This window comes from Ailuropoda melanoleuca, chromosome 7 (genome assembly GCF_002007445.2).
Source record: "Ailuropoda melanoleuca isolate Jingjing chromosome 7, ASM200744v2, whole genome shotgun sequence".
Classification (NCBI taxonomy): Eukaryota; Metazoa; Chordata; class Mammalia; order Carnivora; family Ursidae; genus Ailuropoda; species Ailuropoda melanoleuca.
The window spans coordinates 34,246,174-34,266,690 of NC_048224.1; the positions used below are offsets into that span (position 1 = coordinate 34,246,174).

The 20,517-nt window shown below is 39.0% G+C and overlaps 1 protein-coding gene across 2 annotated transcripts in view; it reads left to right on the top strand.

Moving 5' to 3' along the window:
* Nucleotides 1-20,517, top strand: part of SLC44A1 (solute carrier family 44 member 1) — a 139,490-nt gene that overhangs the window by 108,874 nt on the left and 10,099 nt on the right. For both annotated transcript variants that reach the window (XM_034664219.1, XM_034664218.1), the window contains exons 8-13: nt 893-1,032; nt 2,249-2,435; nt 3,359-3,524; nt 4,688-4,844; nt 5,541-5,624; nt 16,051-16,188. In XM_034664219.1, the coding sequence (XP_034520110.1) occupies nt 893-1,032; nt 2,249-2,435; nt 3,359-3,524; nt 4,688-4,844; nt 5,541-5,624; nt 16,051-16,188 (872 nt within the window). The remainder of the gene's footprint in view (nt 1-892; nt 1,033-2,248; nt 2,436-3,358; nt 3,525-4,687; nt 4,845-5,540; nt 5,625-16,050; nt 16,189-20,517) is intronic.

The window sequence follows — 20,517 nt, forward strand, 5'->3', positions numbered from 1 at the left end:
CACTGAGCAAGGAACCTGAATGGGGCTCCATCCCAGGACCCTGGGATGATGACCTGAGCCGAAGGCCAGTGCTTAACTGACTGAGCCACCCAGGCGCCCCTTGTTTCCTTATTACTATATAAGCTCCATGAGGCATGAGGGTGGGGACTTAGTTTTATTCACAGCTCTGTCCCCAGCGCCTAAAACAGTTGATGCTCTGGGCTTTCAGAATGAAGGTTTTTGATGCAGCTCTCTCATGTGGAGGTGAGTTCGCCCCCCTCTTCAGTCTAGCTCTTGAAATCTCTGAACCAGTGATAGGGAGAAAAACTTCCATCCCTAGCACACACCACCAGCTAGCTATCAGAGATCTATCTTTGTTCCTACTTTTGGTGGGAATTACTTCTTTCATCTTCATTTGCTCATTGTGCAAATACTGTATCAACTGCATGGCTGTTTCCACACGAGGCACTGGGGTTACTGCGATAGCACAACAGAGACGATCTTCGCCTTCCTCAGTCCTCAGCTTCCCTGCTGATTTCTGTGACCCTTAACTTGCTTCGTACAGATTCCTCAGGTCTCAACAGGCACTGACTCCCTTTATGATCAGTTCCTCTCAGGGGTACCTGGTCTTTGCTGGCTCTCTCTGAGCTTCAGTGTCAATAATAAATACGGTTGAAGGACATTTAATTGATACACTGAAAGATGGCTAAGCACCTAGTGTGAAGGACGATAATGGAGTAATTGCAGCTCCTCTTACGCCTGCAAAGAGTTACAGCCACGCACCTCCCAGCCAAATGGACTGTGGCTGCGTCAGTCCCAAGGTGATGTGTAGGGAGGATCCAGGAAAGTGGAGATCTGTGTTATGCATTTTCCTGTGCTAGTTATTTCCCAAACAATTGTGTTTTGAACCCAGGTGGCACAGGTGTACTGTGGTGGCTGTATGCAAAGCAAAGAAGGTCTCCCAAAGAAACAGTCATTCCTGAGCAGCTGCAGATAGCTGAAGACAATCTTCGGGCCCTCCTCATCTACGCCATCTCAGCCACAGTGTTCACAGTGAGTACGGGCTTGGCTGGATCTTTCAGGTCTACGTTATTACTTACAGGGATCGTTAATGGAGCAGAAACTCACCTCTAGCTATTGCACGCCTAACCCTGATCTCCATTAGATAGAAGCTCTGTCTCACGGTGTGGAACACTCAAAAGTCTTCAGAAGGCTTCCCTAATTGATGAGTGTTATTTGATGCAATCTTTTATTCTGTGCTGCCTGCTTGTTGAGAGAGGATTTTTCACCTAGAATATTTACATTATCATTTGTTAGTAAGAACATCTTATCTGACTGTCATAATATAATTCCTTTTTTAAAACTGGTTTTCTTTACCAAAGTATGTTAAGAAATACACCACTTCATATCATTTCATTTACTTGTTCACTAATTATTTTCCCGTTTTTGCCTTTTCGACTTTTAACAACATTATTCCAAGTCAGAGGTGAGCTCCGCTGCCTAGGCACTATACAGCAAATTATTCATGGATATGTGGTTAAGTGATCTGTGCTGTATCTTTGATTCATCTCCTTCTCCTCTCTGAAAAAAGGAAAAAAAATCTCAGGCCACTTCTTGGACTAATCCCAAGCTTTTAATTGAGCTTTAGAAATAAAAACTAAAGCCACCATAAACCATTGGTGCCAAAAGGTATTTGTTTGTTATTATTATGTAAATATGTATTAATCATCTTTTAAGTACAGTTCTTTTTTTTTTTTTTTTTTTTTAATGTATAGTTCACCCGCCCTCACCCAGGGCCTGGTGAGGGTGTGCAGGGTGGGGGATCTGACATTGACCCTGCTGTTAGGGGGCTTTTGGTCCGATAAAGGAGGTGAGGTACAAATACCTCCTACCTTTCATAGTCATGGCATATGGTCTCCCCTGTTTTCAGAGTGACAGGCACGTATCTCTACAAATAAATTCAGAGCCTCATCCTGACTGACAAACAGCACGTTTTGATTCATAACGAGTAGAAAGGGAAAGGTAGGAGAATTCTAGGATTTATTAATAAATTGAGAAATCCTTTTATGTTTGGCTTTAAGGACATTTTCAGTATACAACTGAGAATGCTAAGTGCTGCAACACCGATAAAGTATTTTGGGGATTCAGAGAATAATCCTTCCCCCATTTGGAAGGAAGAGTGATGTTAAAAATGTACACCATTGTTCGGTTTCTATTTTCACTGCTCAAGACAGTAACCGGAGCCTTTCTCTGCATTCTCTGCACACAGGTTATCTTGTTCCTGATAATGTTGGTGATGCGCAAGCGTGTTGCTCTCACCATTGCCCTGTTCCACGTGGCTGGCAAGGTCTTCATTCACTTGCCACTGCTAGTCTTCCAACCCTTTTGGACTTTCTTTGCTCTTGTCTTATTTTGGGCATACTGGATCATGACACTTCTTTTTCTTGGCACCGCTGGTAAGAAGACATGCTGCTTCTTTCTCTTGGTGGTGAATCTGATTTGTATTAAATTATTTTAAAACTTCAGATATAATTCTTAGACAGTTATGACCAAGGTCTGACCAGCATCAGAACTAGCAGTTGGCTGTTCACCAACCTATTCCCTATGCATGGTTTTTAGATCATCCTACTAAAGTGGGTCTAAACCAGGTCATGGCTTTGAAGTAAACTTCAGGACTGATGCAGATATTTGGATTCATTCTCAAATGAACAGATGAATGCATTGTGGCCGTGACGTTGCCTTAAGCCCCAGCTACAGCCAAAGATCTAGCTTGCTTCCTTGGGATTTTCTAGTTTGGAAAAGATCGGAACCTGGGTAGAGTTCCTCGTGATGATGCCATTCATAGTTAGACTCTCAAACTTGCTTGTAGCCACACTTCATATCAGAAGTGACCCCTAAATGGAATTAATGGTGAGGAGTGGCATAAGGATCGTAAGCTTGTATATAACCTCTCTGGCCATTCAGCAAGCATTCACCAGTTGAATATAATATTAATTTCCATCCTTTGCTAATGATTTAGGTCTGTAATTATTGGATGAGTCATAAAATAGCTCTGGGGAAAAAAAAACCGAAAGTGTTTGAAAATTCATGCCTAAATTAACCGATGTGGTAAGAACGATATTCAAATAGAACACCTTTTAAAAGCTATAGAATGCCTTCGGGGAAAACAGAATGTTTAATTGTACAATGTCTGGCTTCACAACTTTTCAAGTGATAATTATTTTTGTCTCCTAATTAAATAGCGCCGTAAAGTTGGTGGTTTGGGTGGGGGGCGGGGGGAGGTGTTGTTGGAAATTAGATTAATCCCTTACATTGAATAGCCCTATTTCTTCATTTGTACTTTAAGTGCTTCTTTTTTCCTTCTTTGATATTTTCCTAGGCAGTGCTGTTCAGAATGAGCAAGGCTTTGTGGAGTTTAGAGTTTCTGGGCCTCTGCAGTACATGTGGTGGTATCACGTGGTGGGCCTGATTTGGATCAGTGAGTTCATCCTAGCGTGTCAGCAGATGACTGTGGCGGGAGCTGTAGTAACATACTATTTTACTAGGTGAGAATTTATACCTGTCAGAGAACTTAAGGTCATCTAAGTGATTGTGTCTGAAGGAGATGGAAGTGAGGCTGGTAAGAGTTTCATGTCTTTAAAAAGTAATTGGAAGTGAACATGACAAAATGTTAGAGCTGATAATTCTGGGCGGTAGGAACATGGGAGGTTGTTATTTTAATCTTTATACTTTTCTGGAAGTTTCTCAAAAAATTAATCAGAACAGCAGGTCATGATACAACTTCAATTACATTGAGCAGAAGAATAAATCTTGTAGTGTCTTTTGTACTTTTGCCTTGTGTGAAGGTCCATCAGGGCACCTGGGTGGCACAGTCAGTTAAACCTCTGACTCTTGGTTTTGACTCAGGTCATGATCTCACGGTCATGAGATCAAACCTCGTGTCACATGGAATCTGCCTGAGATTCTCTGTCCTTCTCCCTCTGCCCCTCACATTTGTGCTCTCTCTCTAAAATAAATAAATCTTTTAAAAAATTAAAAAATAAAGGTCCATCAAAGGACAACATGCCTTTTTAATTTGTTTGGATTAGAACAAATATTGTGACTCCCTTTCCTAATTTCAGAGCTGAATATAAGCTGTAGACCTTACAATTTTCTACTACAATGAGGTACCAGGTCTAGATTGAACGTCTTTTTTTAATTTTTTTAAGATTTATTTATTTGAGAGAGAGAGCGGGTGGGGAGGGGCACAGGGAGAGGGAGGGAGAGTCTTTTAAGCAGACTCCATGCTGAGCATGGAATGGACATGGGGCTTGATGCCACGATCCTGAGATCACAACCCAAACCAAAACCAAGAGCTGGACACCTAACCGAGTGTGCCACCCAGGCTCCCCTGAACATCTTTTTTAAGTTCCATTTTTTGATTGTACATTTAACTCCCTAAATATTTACTAGTAAAAGCTTTCAAAGCACAGTTTCATTTTACTTAAAGTTTTAGAGCCTGAGAACCCCATGAAACTACCGTAGAGAAGTGAAACATTAATTTTATTTGGTACGCCAGTAGCATTTGTATGAGTTGTATATTATTTTGCCATTTTGTCACAAAGCTAGAATTTTTTTAGACGATCTAGTCTTTTCACTGCATTGGGCTCTAAGCCATTCCTGTACTTAGCCTTTGTTTTAATTGTCTTTTTGGTTATTTTTAAAATAGGGATAAAAGGAATTTGCCGTTTACACCTATTTTGGCATCGGTGAATCGCCTTATTCGTTATCACCTGGGTACGGTGGCAAAAGGATCTTTCATTATCACGTTAGTCAAAATTCCACGAATGATCCTTATGTACATGCACAGTCAGCTCAAAGGAAAGGTAAGGAGAAAGTACTTTTCTGGGCTTTCTCTGGTTGTCACACCCCACACCTCAGCTCTGCATGTGGTAAAGCTCCCCGTGATGTTAAGTCCATAGCTGTGCATGTTTTCTTCAAAATCCCTGCAAAGCAGAATCCAGTCCTTCTGCCTCCTCCCCTACTCTTGCTCTCTATATGCTCTGGCAAAATCCATCATATCACTGGTTTCCCAAAGGACCCTGTGCTTCTCTTCCACTGTGTTGACTCACACTCTCCTCCTTGAAGCCTCCTCCCTCTCCCTGACTGTGGAGATAACATGCATTTCTACACAGGTTGGCTCACATGCCACCTCTTCCCAGAAACCTTCCCTGATTCCTCCTCCTCCTTCTACTCTCATGGCTCTAGTATCTATTGCATATTCTGAGTCTAACCTTTTTTATGTTTAGCTTTTTTTCTTCTACAGTAGTATAAGTTCCTTTCTGGTCTTAGATACCTTACTGTATCTTAGGTGCAATAGTGCTAAATATCTGTTGAATTAAATTGATTAAAAATAATTTGACTGTTAACATTTGAGGGAAAAGAGGGTGGTGGGTGTGGAGGCCTTGAAACATAGGTTGTGATTTTTTTTAACTTTTATTTATTTTTCTAACATTTAGAATATTCTGTATGATGGCTTGATTCTTTGGTTTTTAATTATTTCAAATTTTTGTCCTTTCCAGGAAAATGCTTGTGCTCGATGTGTGCTGAAATCTTGCATTTGTTGCCTTTGGTGTCTTGAAAAGTGCCTAAATTATTTAAATCAGGTAAAATATTTAAAAAATAAATCTAACATTCACTTTCAAAGACAGGTTCATCGTTTCTTCTTCCAAGAAAAAATAATTGAGCTTACTCAAAAGATGTTATGTATTTCTCATGTTGTTGTACCTTGTGGCTTGTTCAGGTGTATCTATTTCTATTGTATTCTTTTTTTTTTTTAAGATTTTATTTATTTATTTGAGAGAGAGCACATGTGCACAAAAGAGAGAGAGTGCACACAAGCAGGGGGAGGAGCGGAGGGAGAGGGAGAAGCAAGCTCCCCACACAGCAGGGAGCCTGGTGCAGGGCTCAATCCCAGGACGATGGGATCATGATCTGAGCTGAAGGAAGATGCTTAACCAGCTAAGCCACCCAGATGCACCTATCATATTCTTATTTTTAAAAGTGACATATATTCTTACCAAGGCTCATTATTAATTAATTGTAACATAAGGATAAAATATCATTAGGGTTCATCTTTCAGGAAAGACATTTATCTCTTATTCCTTAATTAACATCCTTTCATCTTTGATTTTCCCTAGGAACCTGTCTACTCTAGCCATTATTTCTTTAATTCTTCTTTTAAATGTTGTTTGAGGGATGCCTGGCTGGCTCATTCCATAGAGCATACGACTCTTAATCTTGGGATTGTGAGTTCAAGCCCCACGTTGAGTGTGGAGCCTACCTTTTTTAAATGAATGAATGAATGTTGTTTGAAAGCTTTAGTTTAGTGAAAAGTCATTGTGACACTTAAAACTCGACTGGTGTGCTCTCTATCCTGATACTTTTTTTGGAGAGATCCAGCTGCTTGAAGACTCTGATACTAGCCTGGGAAATATTATCAGAGGAAGTGCTATCATTTCTCAGGTCAAATGGAAGAACAGGTATTACAGGATAACTGTTCTTAGGGAGCAGTTTGGTTTTCTGTCTTGCTGTGCCTGGGTACACAGGACTTGCCGTGAAGCATTCTCCCCATCTTTCTTCATTTTTTTTTTTACCACTTCTCTCCATTCCTTGAAAATCAATCCTAATGTGCCAATGCCCTCATCTAATAGACCAAAGATAAAAATGGATTTTCTCGCCATTTACTGCTAAGTTGATTCAAGAGTAGCAGTGCATTTTCCATTCGCTCAAGGATAGTCTGAGGATGGTAGTCCTGTGGCCGTGGTGGTGAGCATGCCTGGAGTTTGCTTTATTGGAGTTCTGTGGTTAATATGAAAAAGCAGCCATGACATTTCATTAACAAAATAAATTCTTGTAGATTGTAATACCGTATGGATGGAAAGTGTTTGGAAAGTCATTATTAAAAATAAGTAGTAACAGCCATAGCAGTCTGAAAAATTACATTCTTTAAAATTCAGTTTGGGACCAAGTCATCCTTATCAAAAAGTTGATGGATGCACTAAAAATAATCGTCATTACATTTTGTACCCATCACTAAATAGCTCATCTGCAGAGAGGTGCTAAACCCACCTCTCCATTCTCAGTTTCTCCCACCCTCCCACGGGAACCTTTTGCTCTTGCAATTAACCAAACATGGCTGGAATGACTTCCTTCCAACACCTGAGTAAATCCTACTGATCCTTAATGATTCTGCCTGAGCATCACCTCAAAGAAGTCTTCTCTCAGTACCCCAGCCCGTCCTCTGACCTTTCACAGCACAGGTTCATACCTCTGTGAAAACACTAAGAACATCATACGGAAACCGTCTGTTTACATCTTTATCTCCACCTTTAGACCGTTAGCTCCTCAAAGACAGGGATCTTAGTTTTGTCTCTCCAGAGACTATCACAGTGCTTGGTATAGAATAAGTGGTCTTTAAATGTTTTCTGAATGAGGGGAGCCTGGGTGGCTCAGTCCGTTAAGTGTCTGCCTTCGGCTCAGGTCATGATCCCAGGGTCCTGGGATCGAGTCCTGCATCGGGCTTCCTGCTCAGTGGGGAGCCTCCCTCTCTCTCTCCCTCTGCCCCTTTCCCTGCCCGTGCTCTCTCTTGCTCTCTAATAAATAAATAAAACCTTTTAAAAAAAAGTTTTCTGAATGAATTATTAATCAGTGAATATTTGGATTTTGAAAGACTAATAGGGTCATATAAAACCAAAAGAAAAAGTCTCAAAAAGTAGATGTGCAGTTTTACTGAGGGAAGAGAGCAAATCACATGACGTTAAGATGCTCAGTAGCCAGGTGAAAAAATCCAAAGTTCTCAGCTCATCCCAAGCGAAACACTAATCAGCAATTTAGTACAAACAGTCCTGAGATGTACATCCAAACTTCAAGTTGGTCTTTCTTATACCGGTTTTGTGCATTTTGGATCTTCATTGTTTGAAGATTCAAGGGAAGCGTTAACATAGTAATAAATAAACACGTGAAGGTTTAGGGAGAGTGATTCCGATCTAATACTTAGTTCTGTTCAGGAATATGAAATGCTGCCCTTTGGGGACTGATTACCAGGCTGCTTCACATCTCCTGTTTGCACAGGAATTTCATTTGAATTGAGGGCAACATGTTGAAGACATTAGAACCCTTCCTGGCATGAGAGGTTAAGCCTAAGTATCAGTTGGCAGTGGAACTTTTTTTAACCCTTGCTCCTGTGAAATGTTTCCAAGCTGGGTGGGCACCCATCTGTTTAAAGTATTTAAGAGGACAGTACTGAATAGATGAGCTCCAGAGACTTTTCTAAAATTTGAGGGAAAGCAGTAAGGCCCAAGAGTATGATCTGCTGGTGTTTGAAGGGGCATTCTTTTCAGCGCTGTCACATACGTTTGGCAGTTAGGAGATTAGTTCTGTGCTAGAGGTCAAGCCAGAGCTGGCACCGAGATAACAGGCGGCTTACACCTTTCCTTTTGTCTCTAATATTTATCACCGCTTCCTGAAAATGTAGTTCCTTTTTCCCCATACACACTGGATTGAGTCCATACTTTTATAACCTTGTTGAAGAAGGCACAGTGGATAATTGGGGGGCTATACAGTGGAGAGAGCCCAGATCTTTAAAGTGTGTTTCAATCCCAGCAGTTTAACTATTTGGCCAGCTCAGTGAAACCTCAGCGTCTCAGTTTCCTTCTTCAGTGAGTGGAGAAAAATATACCTGTCCTCATAGGCTTTAGGAAATATAATGCAGATAAATCAACTCTTACAGTGCCTGGCTTTGTGTTATCGCTTTCCCCTGCTCCCCTCATTTTATTGTTTTATAAAGAACTCCCAGTGTTTTACTCTAAGATAAGAGAGCTCTGGCAAAGATAAAACAAGAGGTAGTTCTAAAGATGTATCTATTTTCCTTAAAAATAAATAGAGTGTAAAGTACTGAAGAGTTTGGAAAACCAAGACAAAACAAAACAGCACCCATGATCTCACCAAGCTAACGTTAAGTTACCTTCATGGAAATACTTAGCTTTGCGGAAAAGTTTCTGATATTTTACCTCAGCGTAATAATGTCTTATCAGACATTACTTACAGACTGGCTTATCAGTCTATAAACGTCATCTGTAAAATGGGGATCATAATAGTATCTGTAGTGCCCATGACCATGAGGATGCAGAGAGACGGTGTCTGTAGTACTCTGAGCGTGCTCCTGGACACAGCCAAGTCCTCTGTAATGATGACTCTTACTCTGTAGTACTGTGCACAGTTAGTTTCTTTTATGTTTTTTAAAAGACTTTATTTATTTATTTGAGAAACAGAGAGAGACAGCACGAGCAAGGGGAGGAGCAGAGGGAGAAGCAGGGATCATGTATTAAATTCTTCTGTGTCATAGTTGAGTGTGTCTTAGGACTCTTTTCTGTACTGTTGATCTGCCTATGCTTATACTAGTACAATAATATTTAATTACTATAGCTTCTTCTTTTGGGGGGGATACAATGGGTATGTTTATTTGTTTTTTAAATTTTTTATAGCTTCATTATATATATCCCAATATCTTATAATACAAATCCCTCTCATTCTTATTTTTCAAAAATTTCTTGTCTAATCACCTGTTTACATTCTGAAATTATCTTTGGAACGTTCAATAGGGAACAGTGAAATAATAATATTGATTATAATGCCGGCTCATATTTATTGAGCACTTACCATGTGCCAGGCATGATGGCTCACACTTTACATGTAGAGTCTCCCATTCAGAGATCTGTTTTGTCTACTCTTTGGAAATGGTTAATAATTAGTTAATGCCCATTGCATTATTTTCCTCCTATCCTTTCTTTTGCTGTCAGTCCTGAGATCAGTTTGCAACTTTGAAGTTAAAAAACTCTACTAGTGCTCCCTTAGGCAGCACATATACTAAAAGCCTCTAGTAGGGCTGGACAATGCAGACCCCTGCTGGTGCATTATGTTACTCATGGAAATGACTGCAGCAGATGGGGTCGAAGGCAGTAGAAAGTGGTAGAGACTGGTAAGCTAGGGAGTTCATTTTCCATCCGAAGAGGGCAGTCACTTCTTAGCTCTGGTATACTCTTGCCATGTGAGAATTTACAGACAGTTTCTAACATTTCCAGTGTCTCAAGTGAAGCTAGAATTCTGGATGTTTGCATTTATCTCCTGCTATTAAAATGTTGACAACTCATAAAAAGAATGACTGAGTGAGCCAGAGCAAACAAGGTCTTTGGGCCACACAATGTCAGTTTACCATGGGCCACCAGTTTGTTGCCAGTGCTTTAGAGAATTTAGAGGATAATAGCAGAGGAGTGTTGATAGGGAGGTAGAGGAGACCAGAGTCATTTTGCAACACAGTATGAAATTCCGTAATCCTGAGCCATGGTCCAATGCCAAACTGCATGGAAAATACAGCTGGCTTCAAAAAAGACCTTTGGATTTTCAAAATAAGCCATTAATTATTATAGCATAGGTGTTAGAGTTTTGCACATAAACAGAGTGAACTGTGAACTGCTCTTTGTTTCTGCAAGTGCTTATCTTCATGTATCAGGAAGGTGATTATACATCTCATCTAACAGAATTCACTTTGGGTGGAGAGACTGTTACAACTAGAATCTGTTTCTTGGGGGCATTACTCAGGCCTTGGTTTACTTCAAAACCGTTTGGAGATAGTGTGTTTAATACTGGAGGGGATCTGCTTCCTGGCTGCCAAGCTTTTAAGATTATAAAGCTCTTCTTGACACCTACTACCTGATACTATATTAAGCACTTAATCTATATTACCACTTGAAGGCTCATTTCCTCTGTAGAGAAAGTTGAGACTAGCATCTTGTGGCAGACCATATGACCTAGAGATGGAGGAAGTTTCCAAATCTAAGTTTGCCTAGTTCTTGCCAGGATATCACCCTGTTTCCCATATAGATATATACCCATTTTATGCAACATGAAGACTAAAGTATAGATTATTATAGACCGTATGCAAACATCTCAAACTCTCATGTTTCATGCTATAAACTAAAACAAGTGATGGTTTTAAAGACAGTCAATTTAAGATTTGCAACATATTTTTAATTCTTATATCTCTTTAAAAGTCTAAGAATTTACAACCAAACTGAATGAAATGGATGGTGTAGGTGGGACTTTTTGCCCCCTCCATTTCTCACTCAGAATAAGAAAGGGATAAGTTTAATTACTTTTTCACTTACTTAATGTATAATGATACACATAGAGTTGCACGTATCTGTTCCCTTTTCCTGCCATTGTTGTCTAGCTCTCCCCTATTGAGTTAGTATATATAGAGATTTTAAATTTAAAGAGAATTTCTGGGTCTGTAAGTGAAGAAACAAAAGGTATGGAAATGTAGACGCTGCATTCTGGGACATGTGGCCAAGCAGGCCTGGGTTATCTACATGGTGACCTTCCCTAACATTTTCTTCCTCGTGACCAGGACTTTTTCACCTCATCCTGTCACACATAGATGTTATCAGGGACCACTTGGGCCTAACAGCATCCTTTTAAAATGCTTCCTTGATGGTGATAACCTTTTATCTTGCTTCTGGGAGTTATATAGCCTTAAGTCTCCATCCTGCCTGAGCTCATGTTGGACACTTGCTAAATGTTAATCATTGATGCTTCTCTGCCAGTGGTTTAGCTCAAGATCAGGAAGGCTGTCTGAGAAGGGAGGTGGGCTGGAAAAATCAACCGAGTAGTTGAGCAGAAAGTTCAGAGAACAGTAATAGGGAAAGCCACAAAGAACTCAGAATTTGTTGAGAACCTTAGTGTGACTCCTTTCAGACTAGGAGGTATAGAAGTGGAAGGAAATTTTCACTGGCTTGCTGTGATCTGTAGCACAATTTTCCTCCTGAAGAGGTCATCTTGACCTCTGTGTGTCACATGCAGCTCATCTTCCTGCCTTGGGAGTGGGAGAAAGAGCTCATGAAATATCCACTTAACTTTTTTCGGTTAGGTTGAATACAAAGGAGTTGCACAGATCTGTAGGAATATTGCCAAGAAAGCTAAATTTCTATGAGCATCTCCAACCCTGGAACATAGGAGTGGAGAAAAGAAATTATTGCTGCCTCCTTCCATGTCCACAAATAAATAGGCTTTTGCTATAAATGTAGATGGGATAGGTGGGGTGGGGTGGGGAAAGAAGAAAGAAGCAGGAAAGGAGGAATAGTAATTTCTTCTGCAATTATTGAAAAACAGAAAAGCTTTTATGGTTTAGTTTAGAGATGTTAGGCCTGGGGCGCCTGGGTGGCACGGCGGTTAAGCGTCTGCCTTCGGCTCAGGGCGTGATCCCGGCGTTATGGGATCGAGTCCCACATCAGGCTCCTCTGCTGTGAGCCTGCTTCTTCCTCTCCCACTCCCCCTGCTTGTGTTCCCTCTCTCGCTGGCTGTCTCTATCTCTGTCGAATAAATAAATAAAATCTTTAAAAAAGAAAAAAAAAGAGATGTTAGGCCTTCTCTGGGTCAGCTGGTCTGATGATAGAGGAGAGAGCTTGGAAGTATGTGGATCCTCTCTTGCTACTATCTCTTTCAAAGAAGGTCTTTTTCAAACTGCATAGTTAAAAGTAAGCTGTTGATCCTCATTGAGGAGGTGAAATTTAAGACAACACCTACTTGATTTAAATGGTTTATCCAATATCCTTGATTCTAGACATTATAATGCCTTTTTTTAAAAATTTCGGGAAGCATCTCATAATCAGTATATAGTTAATATGGCAGGGTATTTTCCCCTGGAAACTTGTTATTAAGTAACTGGTTCATTAGTCTCTTGATTATATCTTCGAATAAGGGAAGTAAGGTAGTTTCCTTATGGGATGTTCTATTTCAAATCACTACAGACATCTGTCAGTCGTTGAACTGAAGAATGATAGTGAAAGATGCTGAAAGACTTGGAAGTTGTAGAGAAAGTTACTAAAAGATTGGAAATGAGGAAATGTGGTTTGTATTTCAAAAGAGATAAGAAGATGGGTTCTGTATGCTGTACAAGATTGATATTGACCCTGGGTAATACTCTAGAACAGGGGTCAGCAAAGTTTTTCTGTAAAGGAACAGATAGTAAATATTTTTGGCTTTGTGGCCATATAGACTCTGTCACAATTGCTTATTTCTGCCATTGTAGCTTGAAAACAACCTTAAACGCTATGTAAGCAAATGAACATTGCTGTGTTCCAATAAAACTTTATTTACAGAAGTAGGCAGTTTGGATGACAGGTGGTAGTTTGACAACCTCTGCTTTAGAAAAATTGTTAAATGGGTTTTGTGTGTGTGTGTGCGTGTGTGTGTGTGTGAGTATGGAGGGAACTGGTTGGTCTTGGTTCTTGGAGAATAGATCAGGCCTAGGAAGTTATTCTCCATCATTTCTCAGCAGAGTTACTGTAACATAAGATTAAAAGTATAGTTTATTTTGATGTTATTGAGGCATTTGGCAGAATGTTTCAAAAGAAGCTTCATAGATGAAGAAATGTAGACCACTGCAGTTAGGTAGTTAACTCTTTGGTGGCTGCTATCTTTGAACTGATAAGAAGCACTGGCTGATGACAATATGTGAGAGCAAGCCCCAAATGAATGCTACCAGAACAATTTAATAGTATCATTTCTTTAAAAGACTCTCTATATTAGCTTTTGAGATAAAAAGAACTGCAAACATAATGTAGTAGCATATTCTGATAATAAATTACCCCAGTTTGTTTGATGGGATTATATGTAGTAAAATCATACTGTCTCTCTCAAAGAGCATCATTATATCCTGCTGCGCCCTTACTGAAAAAGTGGTGTCCTACTCCGTGTAGTCGTCTTTCCTTGGCCCTAAAATATTCTGTATTTTTAATCAACGAATTTAGTTGTATAATGGCAAATTAAATTTTTGGTGACTCAAACTTCATCCTCATACCAGGTTCCTATTAACTAACAAGCGTACAATAGGAATATTCATTAATTAAAGACTGTATCTCCCAAGCTCAGTGTTTAAATGGAAGTGGAGAGACAGGCTTCTAGTTATGGAATGAATAAGTCATGGGAATGAAAGGTACAGCATAGGGAGAATAGTGTAATACTGTACAGTGGCAGATGGTAGCCACACTTGTGAGCAGAGCATAACTTACAGAGTTGTGAAGTCGCTATATTGTATAGCTGAAACTAATGTAACATTGCGTGTCAACTATACTTCAATTAAAAAAAAAAATGGGGCCCCTGGGTGGTTCAGTTGGTTAAGTGTCTGCCTTTGGCTCAGGTCATGATTCCAGGGTCCTGGGATCACGCCCCGCGTCGGACTCCCTGCTCAGTGGGAAGTCTGCTGCTTCTCCCTCTCCCTCTGCCCTGCGTGTGCTCTCTCTCTCTTTCAAAGAAATAAACAAAATCTTAAAAACAAAACAAAACAAAAAAACTTCACAGGGGCACCTGGCTGGCTCAGTCGGTTGAGCATCTGACTCTTGGCTTTGGCTCAGGTCATGATCTTGGGGTCATGAGATCAAGCCCTGCATCAGGCTCCACGTTTAGGGTGGAGTCTGCTTGAGATTCTCTCTCCCCCTCCCCTCTGCCCCTCCCCTCGCTCCACACGCAGGCTATCTCTCTCAAATAAATAAATAAAATCTTAAAAGAAAGGATAACAAAACTTCACAGACAACACAGTGTGAAATAAGCCCTTTATGTGGGGCAGTTTTCCAACATCTTTAACATTCTGGACTCACCAACAGTTTAAGTCTGCACTAAACCAAAAATTGCTCAGGATTATAAATTTTAGTCACAAAGCCTACATACTTTCCCTTCCTAAGACTCCAACATATTTGATGTTCTAGCATGTGTTCACATTTCCCAGAAAATGTCAATCCTGCTCTAGAAGGCAGTATACAGAGGGGAGGAAAAAATCAGTCTGTGACAGGGTCAGAGAGGACACGAAGCAGCAGAAGCAGGTGTAATTGAATAGAAGTGTGGCAGCTGGGACTCAGCACTACAACGGACAGAAAGCCAGCTCCATCTGGCCTAAAAAAGAGAGAGTGAGGAAGGGGGAGGGAGAGACAGCAGAGATTCTTAGAAATTCATTAGCTTCTGTGGCTGTAAAGTCCAGGAATGTGTTTAGCTCCTAATCATGCAAACATCGTCGCCAAGTACACGTCACTGGTTTCTCTCTGCTCTTACTTCCATGACGGTAGCCTTGCCCACCCTTTCACACTGTGACCTCCAGCAGCTTCAGGCTCTTCCCATTACATTGGCCAAATGGCCCTGGCAGTTCATATCCTCACACCTCGCTATGCAGGAAAATGAGAGAGCAGCTTTGTCAGGAGCTCCTATGGAAGAAGAAGGAGAAGAACCCCAGAAGCCCTAGGGTTCCCTTGTCTTTGCTTTCATTGCTCTATTAGTTTATGTACCAGTCCCTGAACCCGGCATTGTGGAGGTGGGTAGAATGTGCTGATTGGCTTACATCAATCAAGGCCGGCCCCCAGAGCTAGAGGTAGTGTCCCCCACTCGGACTCTAAGAGAATGGGGAAGGACTGTTTTCGCAAAGGGGCTATGGGGCCCTGCTCCCAGGAGGGAGGGGTATGTTGGGCGACAAACAGCTGTCTACTACAAGAACTGTGAGAAGGAACAGCATAGAGGAAAGCACCAAAGAGGACGTGTTGCAGATAAAACAGCACAGCATCCTTACGCTTTTTACGTACTTGTGTAGCTTTTAAAGCATCACTGAAATGGTAATAATGCATCGCTGATATTCATAGTGATGAATCTGAGACATCTAGGAAAGGTTAAATTATGTTTGATTTACTAAGACAGGGAAGAAGTTAATGGATGTTGGAAAGGTTTGTGTGTGCGTTAATAAATGTCAGTGTTTTAAAAGGACTAAAACTAAGCCAACTGAAAAGCTCTTTTTACCGTATCGGGGTGTTTTTTTGGTTTTTTTTTGGTTTTTTTAAATATCTAGTATTTCCTTGTGCTTAGTCTTAATCTGTACCTCACCAGAGTCATGGGTTTAACTATGAACTCTTTTCACAAATGATGCTTTAACTTTATTTGGTTTATATCTTAACAAAGTAAAATTACATGAAAATACTGTTTTTTGGTTTTGTCCAGAATGCATACACAGCCACGGCTATCAACAGCACCAACTTCTGCACCTCCGCGAAGGATGCCTTTGTCATTCTTGTGGAGAATGCTTTACGGGTGGCTGCCATCAACACAGTGGGGGATTTCATGTTATTCCTAGGCAAGGTAAGACCAAATATGTTATCTGAGACATACAGTGAATTTTTGCATATGTATGTATATATAAATTTGCTTTTTCATTTGAAAAATATCTAGCCCACCAAAAAAAACCTAAAAGTAATAGATACAATATAAAAGAAGCACTTACAAAGCCCTCAATATGTGTCAGGCACTGTTCTAAGTCCTTTACATGTATGGTGCTCTTTTAATTGTAACAACAGATTTGTAAAGGAAGTTCTGTTATTGTCCTCATTTTACAGATGGGGAAACTGAGACACAGCAGTTAAGTAATTTGTCCATGTTTCTCCTTACATATTTTGATCTGTAAAGAATTCAGGAATAGTCTGCTTCATGGTTAGGGGTGCTGTTTCTGGAGCCTGACTACCTGGATGTAAATCCTGACTCTGTTACTGGCTAGCTGTGTGACCTGAGGCAGGGTACGCAACCATTCTGTGCCTCAGTTTGTTCATGTATGGAAATGGGATAATAATAGCGCCAATCCCCTAGGGTTGTGAGGATTAGATTGGTTAGTACATGTAGTGTACCTAAGATAGTGCTTGACACATTGTAAGTTCTTGATGAATGTTGGCTGTCATTGTTACTGTATGTAAATGCCTTTAAAACAGAGCTGTTAGGGAATGAGACTTACCTGTCCTTAAAGTGTCTGAAAAGAGGTAATTTTTCTATACTATTAAAATCTGCAGAATAATAAGTAACATTATAATTGGATTTCTTTGTATCGTAGTTCAAACCATAAAATACTCAGAAAATTTGAAAAACTGAGCTGACACAACTATAACCTAATAATGTCGTTTTTATATATTCCCTCCCAGTGTTTTTTCATAAGCTTATATTTCTATAGTCTAACAATCATAGCATACTTATCGGTTTGTTTTGCCCTTTGCACTTCATATTACATCATATCCAGTTCTCATATTGCTTCAATAATCTTCATAATTATTCATGATCATAATGGGCAGTATTTTATCAAATGCTCTTCTTACTCTTGCTACTGTTCTCTTACAAATGATATTCTCTTACTACTTACTGTTTTGAAAGTGTTTTTGAAAAGGAAAAAATATTTGGTGTAGAGAGGCCAGGATTGTACGGTGTGGTATCAAGTTCTCAGGCAACTGTCATCTAAAAAGAATTATAAAACTGCAGTTATTTTGAAAATCCATAATTAAACTTACACTGTTGGATTTGTTCTTGTCATGTTTTTATAAGAGGAAATGTTTTATAGTAAGGATTGAATGAGTCAATCCATGTTAAGGACTGAGTATAGTGTTTGACACTCTTAATAACTATTGCTATTATTTATACGCTATATGACTAATTTAGGGAGGCTTCAGATTTTTTTGTCTGTTTTATGTTTTACATGTTTATAATTTATCCCTACTGCTAAGAAGGATATGAGGCAGCTTAAAATATGAACATATGTACACAGAGCAGTTAAAATAGAAGAGAAGCCATATAGAGGAATAACAGAAAAATTATACTCAGGGACAGCATTGATCATGATGGTGATTTTAGTAAACTCTGATGGAGACACTTGCTCAGTACTAGGTACTGAGGAATGTAGTTTATGTGAAGTGTTATTCGTCCTCTCCTGTAAGGTGAGCCACTGCTATTACCTTCATTTTATAGCAGAGGAACCAGAGGTTTAGAGAACTAAGTGTGTTGCCCAAATTTAGAGAACTAGACTGTGGCAGAGCTGGAGTTCAAACTTAGGTCTGTCCGACTTCTCAGTTTTCAGTCACTGTGTGCTGACACTAAGTTTGCCCTTGGATTTCTTAAAAAAAAAAAAAAGTCTTTTGATTCAGTAATTCTGTTGATGGTAAACCACTGCTAGAAATAATTCTAAACACAGAAAAATACAGCATTATTTCTAATAGTTACCAATTGCAAAAATCTACTGCCTACAAATAGAGAAATCGTTAGAAATAATAGCAGACTATTATTCACCTGTTAGACCATGTTTTTCATTAGAAGTTTATAATATGATCGGTACATATAATATAAGTAAAAAGGCTGAGTAAAACTACTTGACTATCACTGTTAAAGTACTGTTCTCATACATATGAAAAAGAACTACTATCTGAAAATGTTAAGGATTATCTTTGGGTATTGAAAATATGAGTGATTACAAACCCCTCCTCCTGCTTTACCATAATAAAGTTCTCTATATTAAATATGCATTTTTTTATAATGGAGAAATATAGAGATGATAAAATACCGTGTTTTAAAATTGACTTTGAGTTTTTCAGCAGCCTAGTGGCCTGTCAAATTTTTTTCTTAATTTTACCATAACCGTTTCTTCATTTCACGAATATCCTAGAGTGCCCACTAGTAATGTGGTAGGGACTTTTCTGGGTACTGGTTATATACTATTCAATAAAGAAAGTTTTTAATCTACTACAAGAGGCAGTTTTATATCTCTCTTTTCACTTTATATTATGTTATGAGCATTTTCTATTTTATTAAAAATGTTTTAAACATGGTTATACAATTATATCATTTATTTAACCACCTCCAATCTTTTTTTACAGTTAAACTGTTCTCATTTTCCTTTATATCCTTATATAAAATACAATACTTTATAGTGAAACTTCTATAGTGAACGTGAAACTTCTGTATGCAAATCCTTGCCTGCATCAATCCTTATTTCCTGAGTCCAGAATCCCCAAAGTAGAATTAATGAGTCAGAGTTACATAATATGTTTCTTGATGTGCATTACCAAATTGCTTCCCAGAAACATTTAAGTTTGAATAATATAAAATGTATAAGACTATAAAAAATTGCTTTTAAAACCATGAAAGATAAACTGTCTTTTAATCCAGATACCCGAAAAGGGAAAAAAAAAAAAAAAAGAGAGGGGAATAAAGTCTTCTGGGTTTCTAACATGCTGAGATAAACATTCTTTAGTTTCCTTTTTTAAAAATGTAGTTCTGATCACAGAATACAGTAAATCTTTTGAAAGCATTTCTCTCATTATAATTAAAAGTGGCTGCTAGGATGCAGAAATAGTTTCTGATCAGATAGTTCAAGTGGGTAGATCAGAATAAGCATTCTAAAAGACAGAGGGCACTTGGGTGGCTCAGTCTGTTAAGTGTCTGATGTTCGCCTCAGGTCATGATCCCAGGGTCCTGGCATTGAACTCTGCATCAGGCTCCCTGCTTAGTGGGGAGTCTGTTTGTCCCCTCTGTCCCTCTGCTCCTCCCCTTGCTGGTGCACTCTCTCTCTCTGTCTGTCTCTCTCTCTCGCTCACTGTCTCTCAAATAAAATGATTTTAAAAAATAAAAGTGTCAGGAACAAACTATTATAATATACAACAACTCGGATTAATCATGAGGTAATATTGCTGAGTGGAAAACACCAATCCCAGAAAAGTAAATACTGTATGTTTCCATTTATATAACATTCTTATATGCCTTTTTTTTTAAATTAAGCTCTACGCCCAGCGTGGGGCTTGAACCAATTATATAACATTTTTGAAATGACAACATTATGGAATTTGGGAACAGATTTGTGGTCACCTAGTTAGAGGTGGGGTGGGGGAGGAGTAGGGGTAGTTGTAAAAGGTTAAAATGAAGGATTCTTGTGATGATGGAAATGTTCTGTATCTTGACTATGTCGATGTCAATACTGTGGTTATAATATTGTACTATAGTTTTACAAGATGTTACCATTGAAGGGAACTGGGTAAAGGGTAGGTACATGGAATCATTCTGTGTTATTTCTTACAACTACATGTGAATTCAAAATTGTTGCAAAATTTAATATGTAATTTTAAAAACCCTGAATTTAAAAGAAAACAAAAGACAATGTCATGGATTCCATTTCTATAGAACCCAAATAGTTTCATGGATTAGTAGATTAGATCTGGGAGGGATTTTAGCTCCTCTAATTTAGTGGCTTGTGACCTGTGACCTGTGATCACTGGCCTATAAGGTCCTCACAGGTAAGAATAGAGATTTACAGGCTATTTAAATATTTTCAAGTCTAATAGATAATGGATATTTGCCCAATAAAGCTATACAAAAAACCCCACAAAATCTCAGGTACTTCACTTCTGTGCAAAATTATTTTATCTCTATTTGATAATACTTCTAACATTAATTATTGGCAGTTTATTTGGCATTGGTTAATAAAAAACGAGAATATGAATCATTACTTTTAAGTGCTATTTTACTGGTAAACAAAATCTTTCAAAACTTGAGTTCCGTATGGAAAGGGCATCATAAATGCAAGATTTATGGTTAAAATGACAGGAAGAAACAAAGATTGCCAAGCATTGTGTTATATGCTTTCAGAATGCTTATTTTAACAATTAT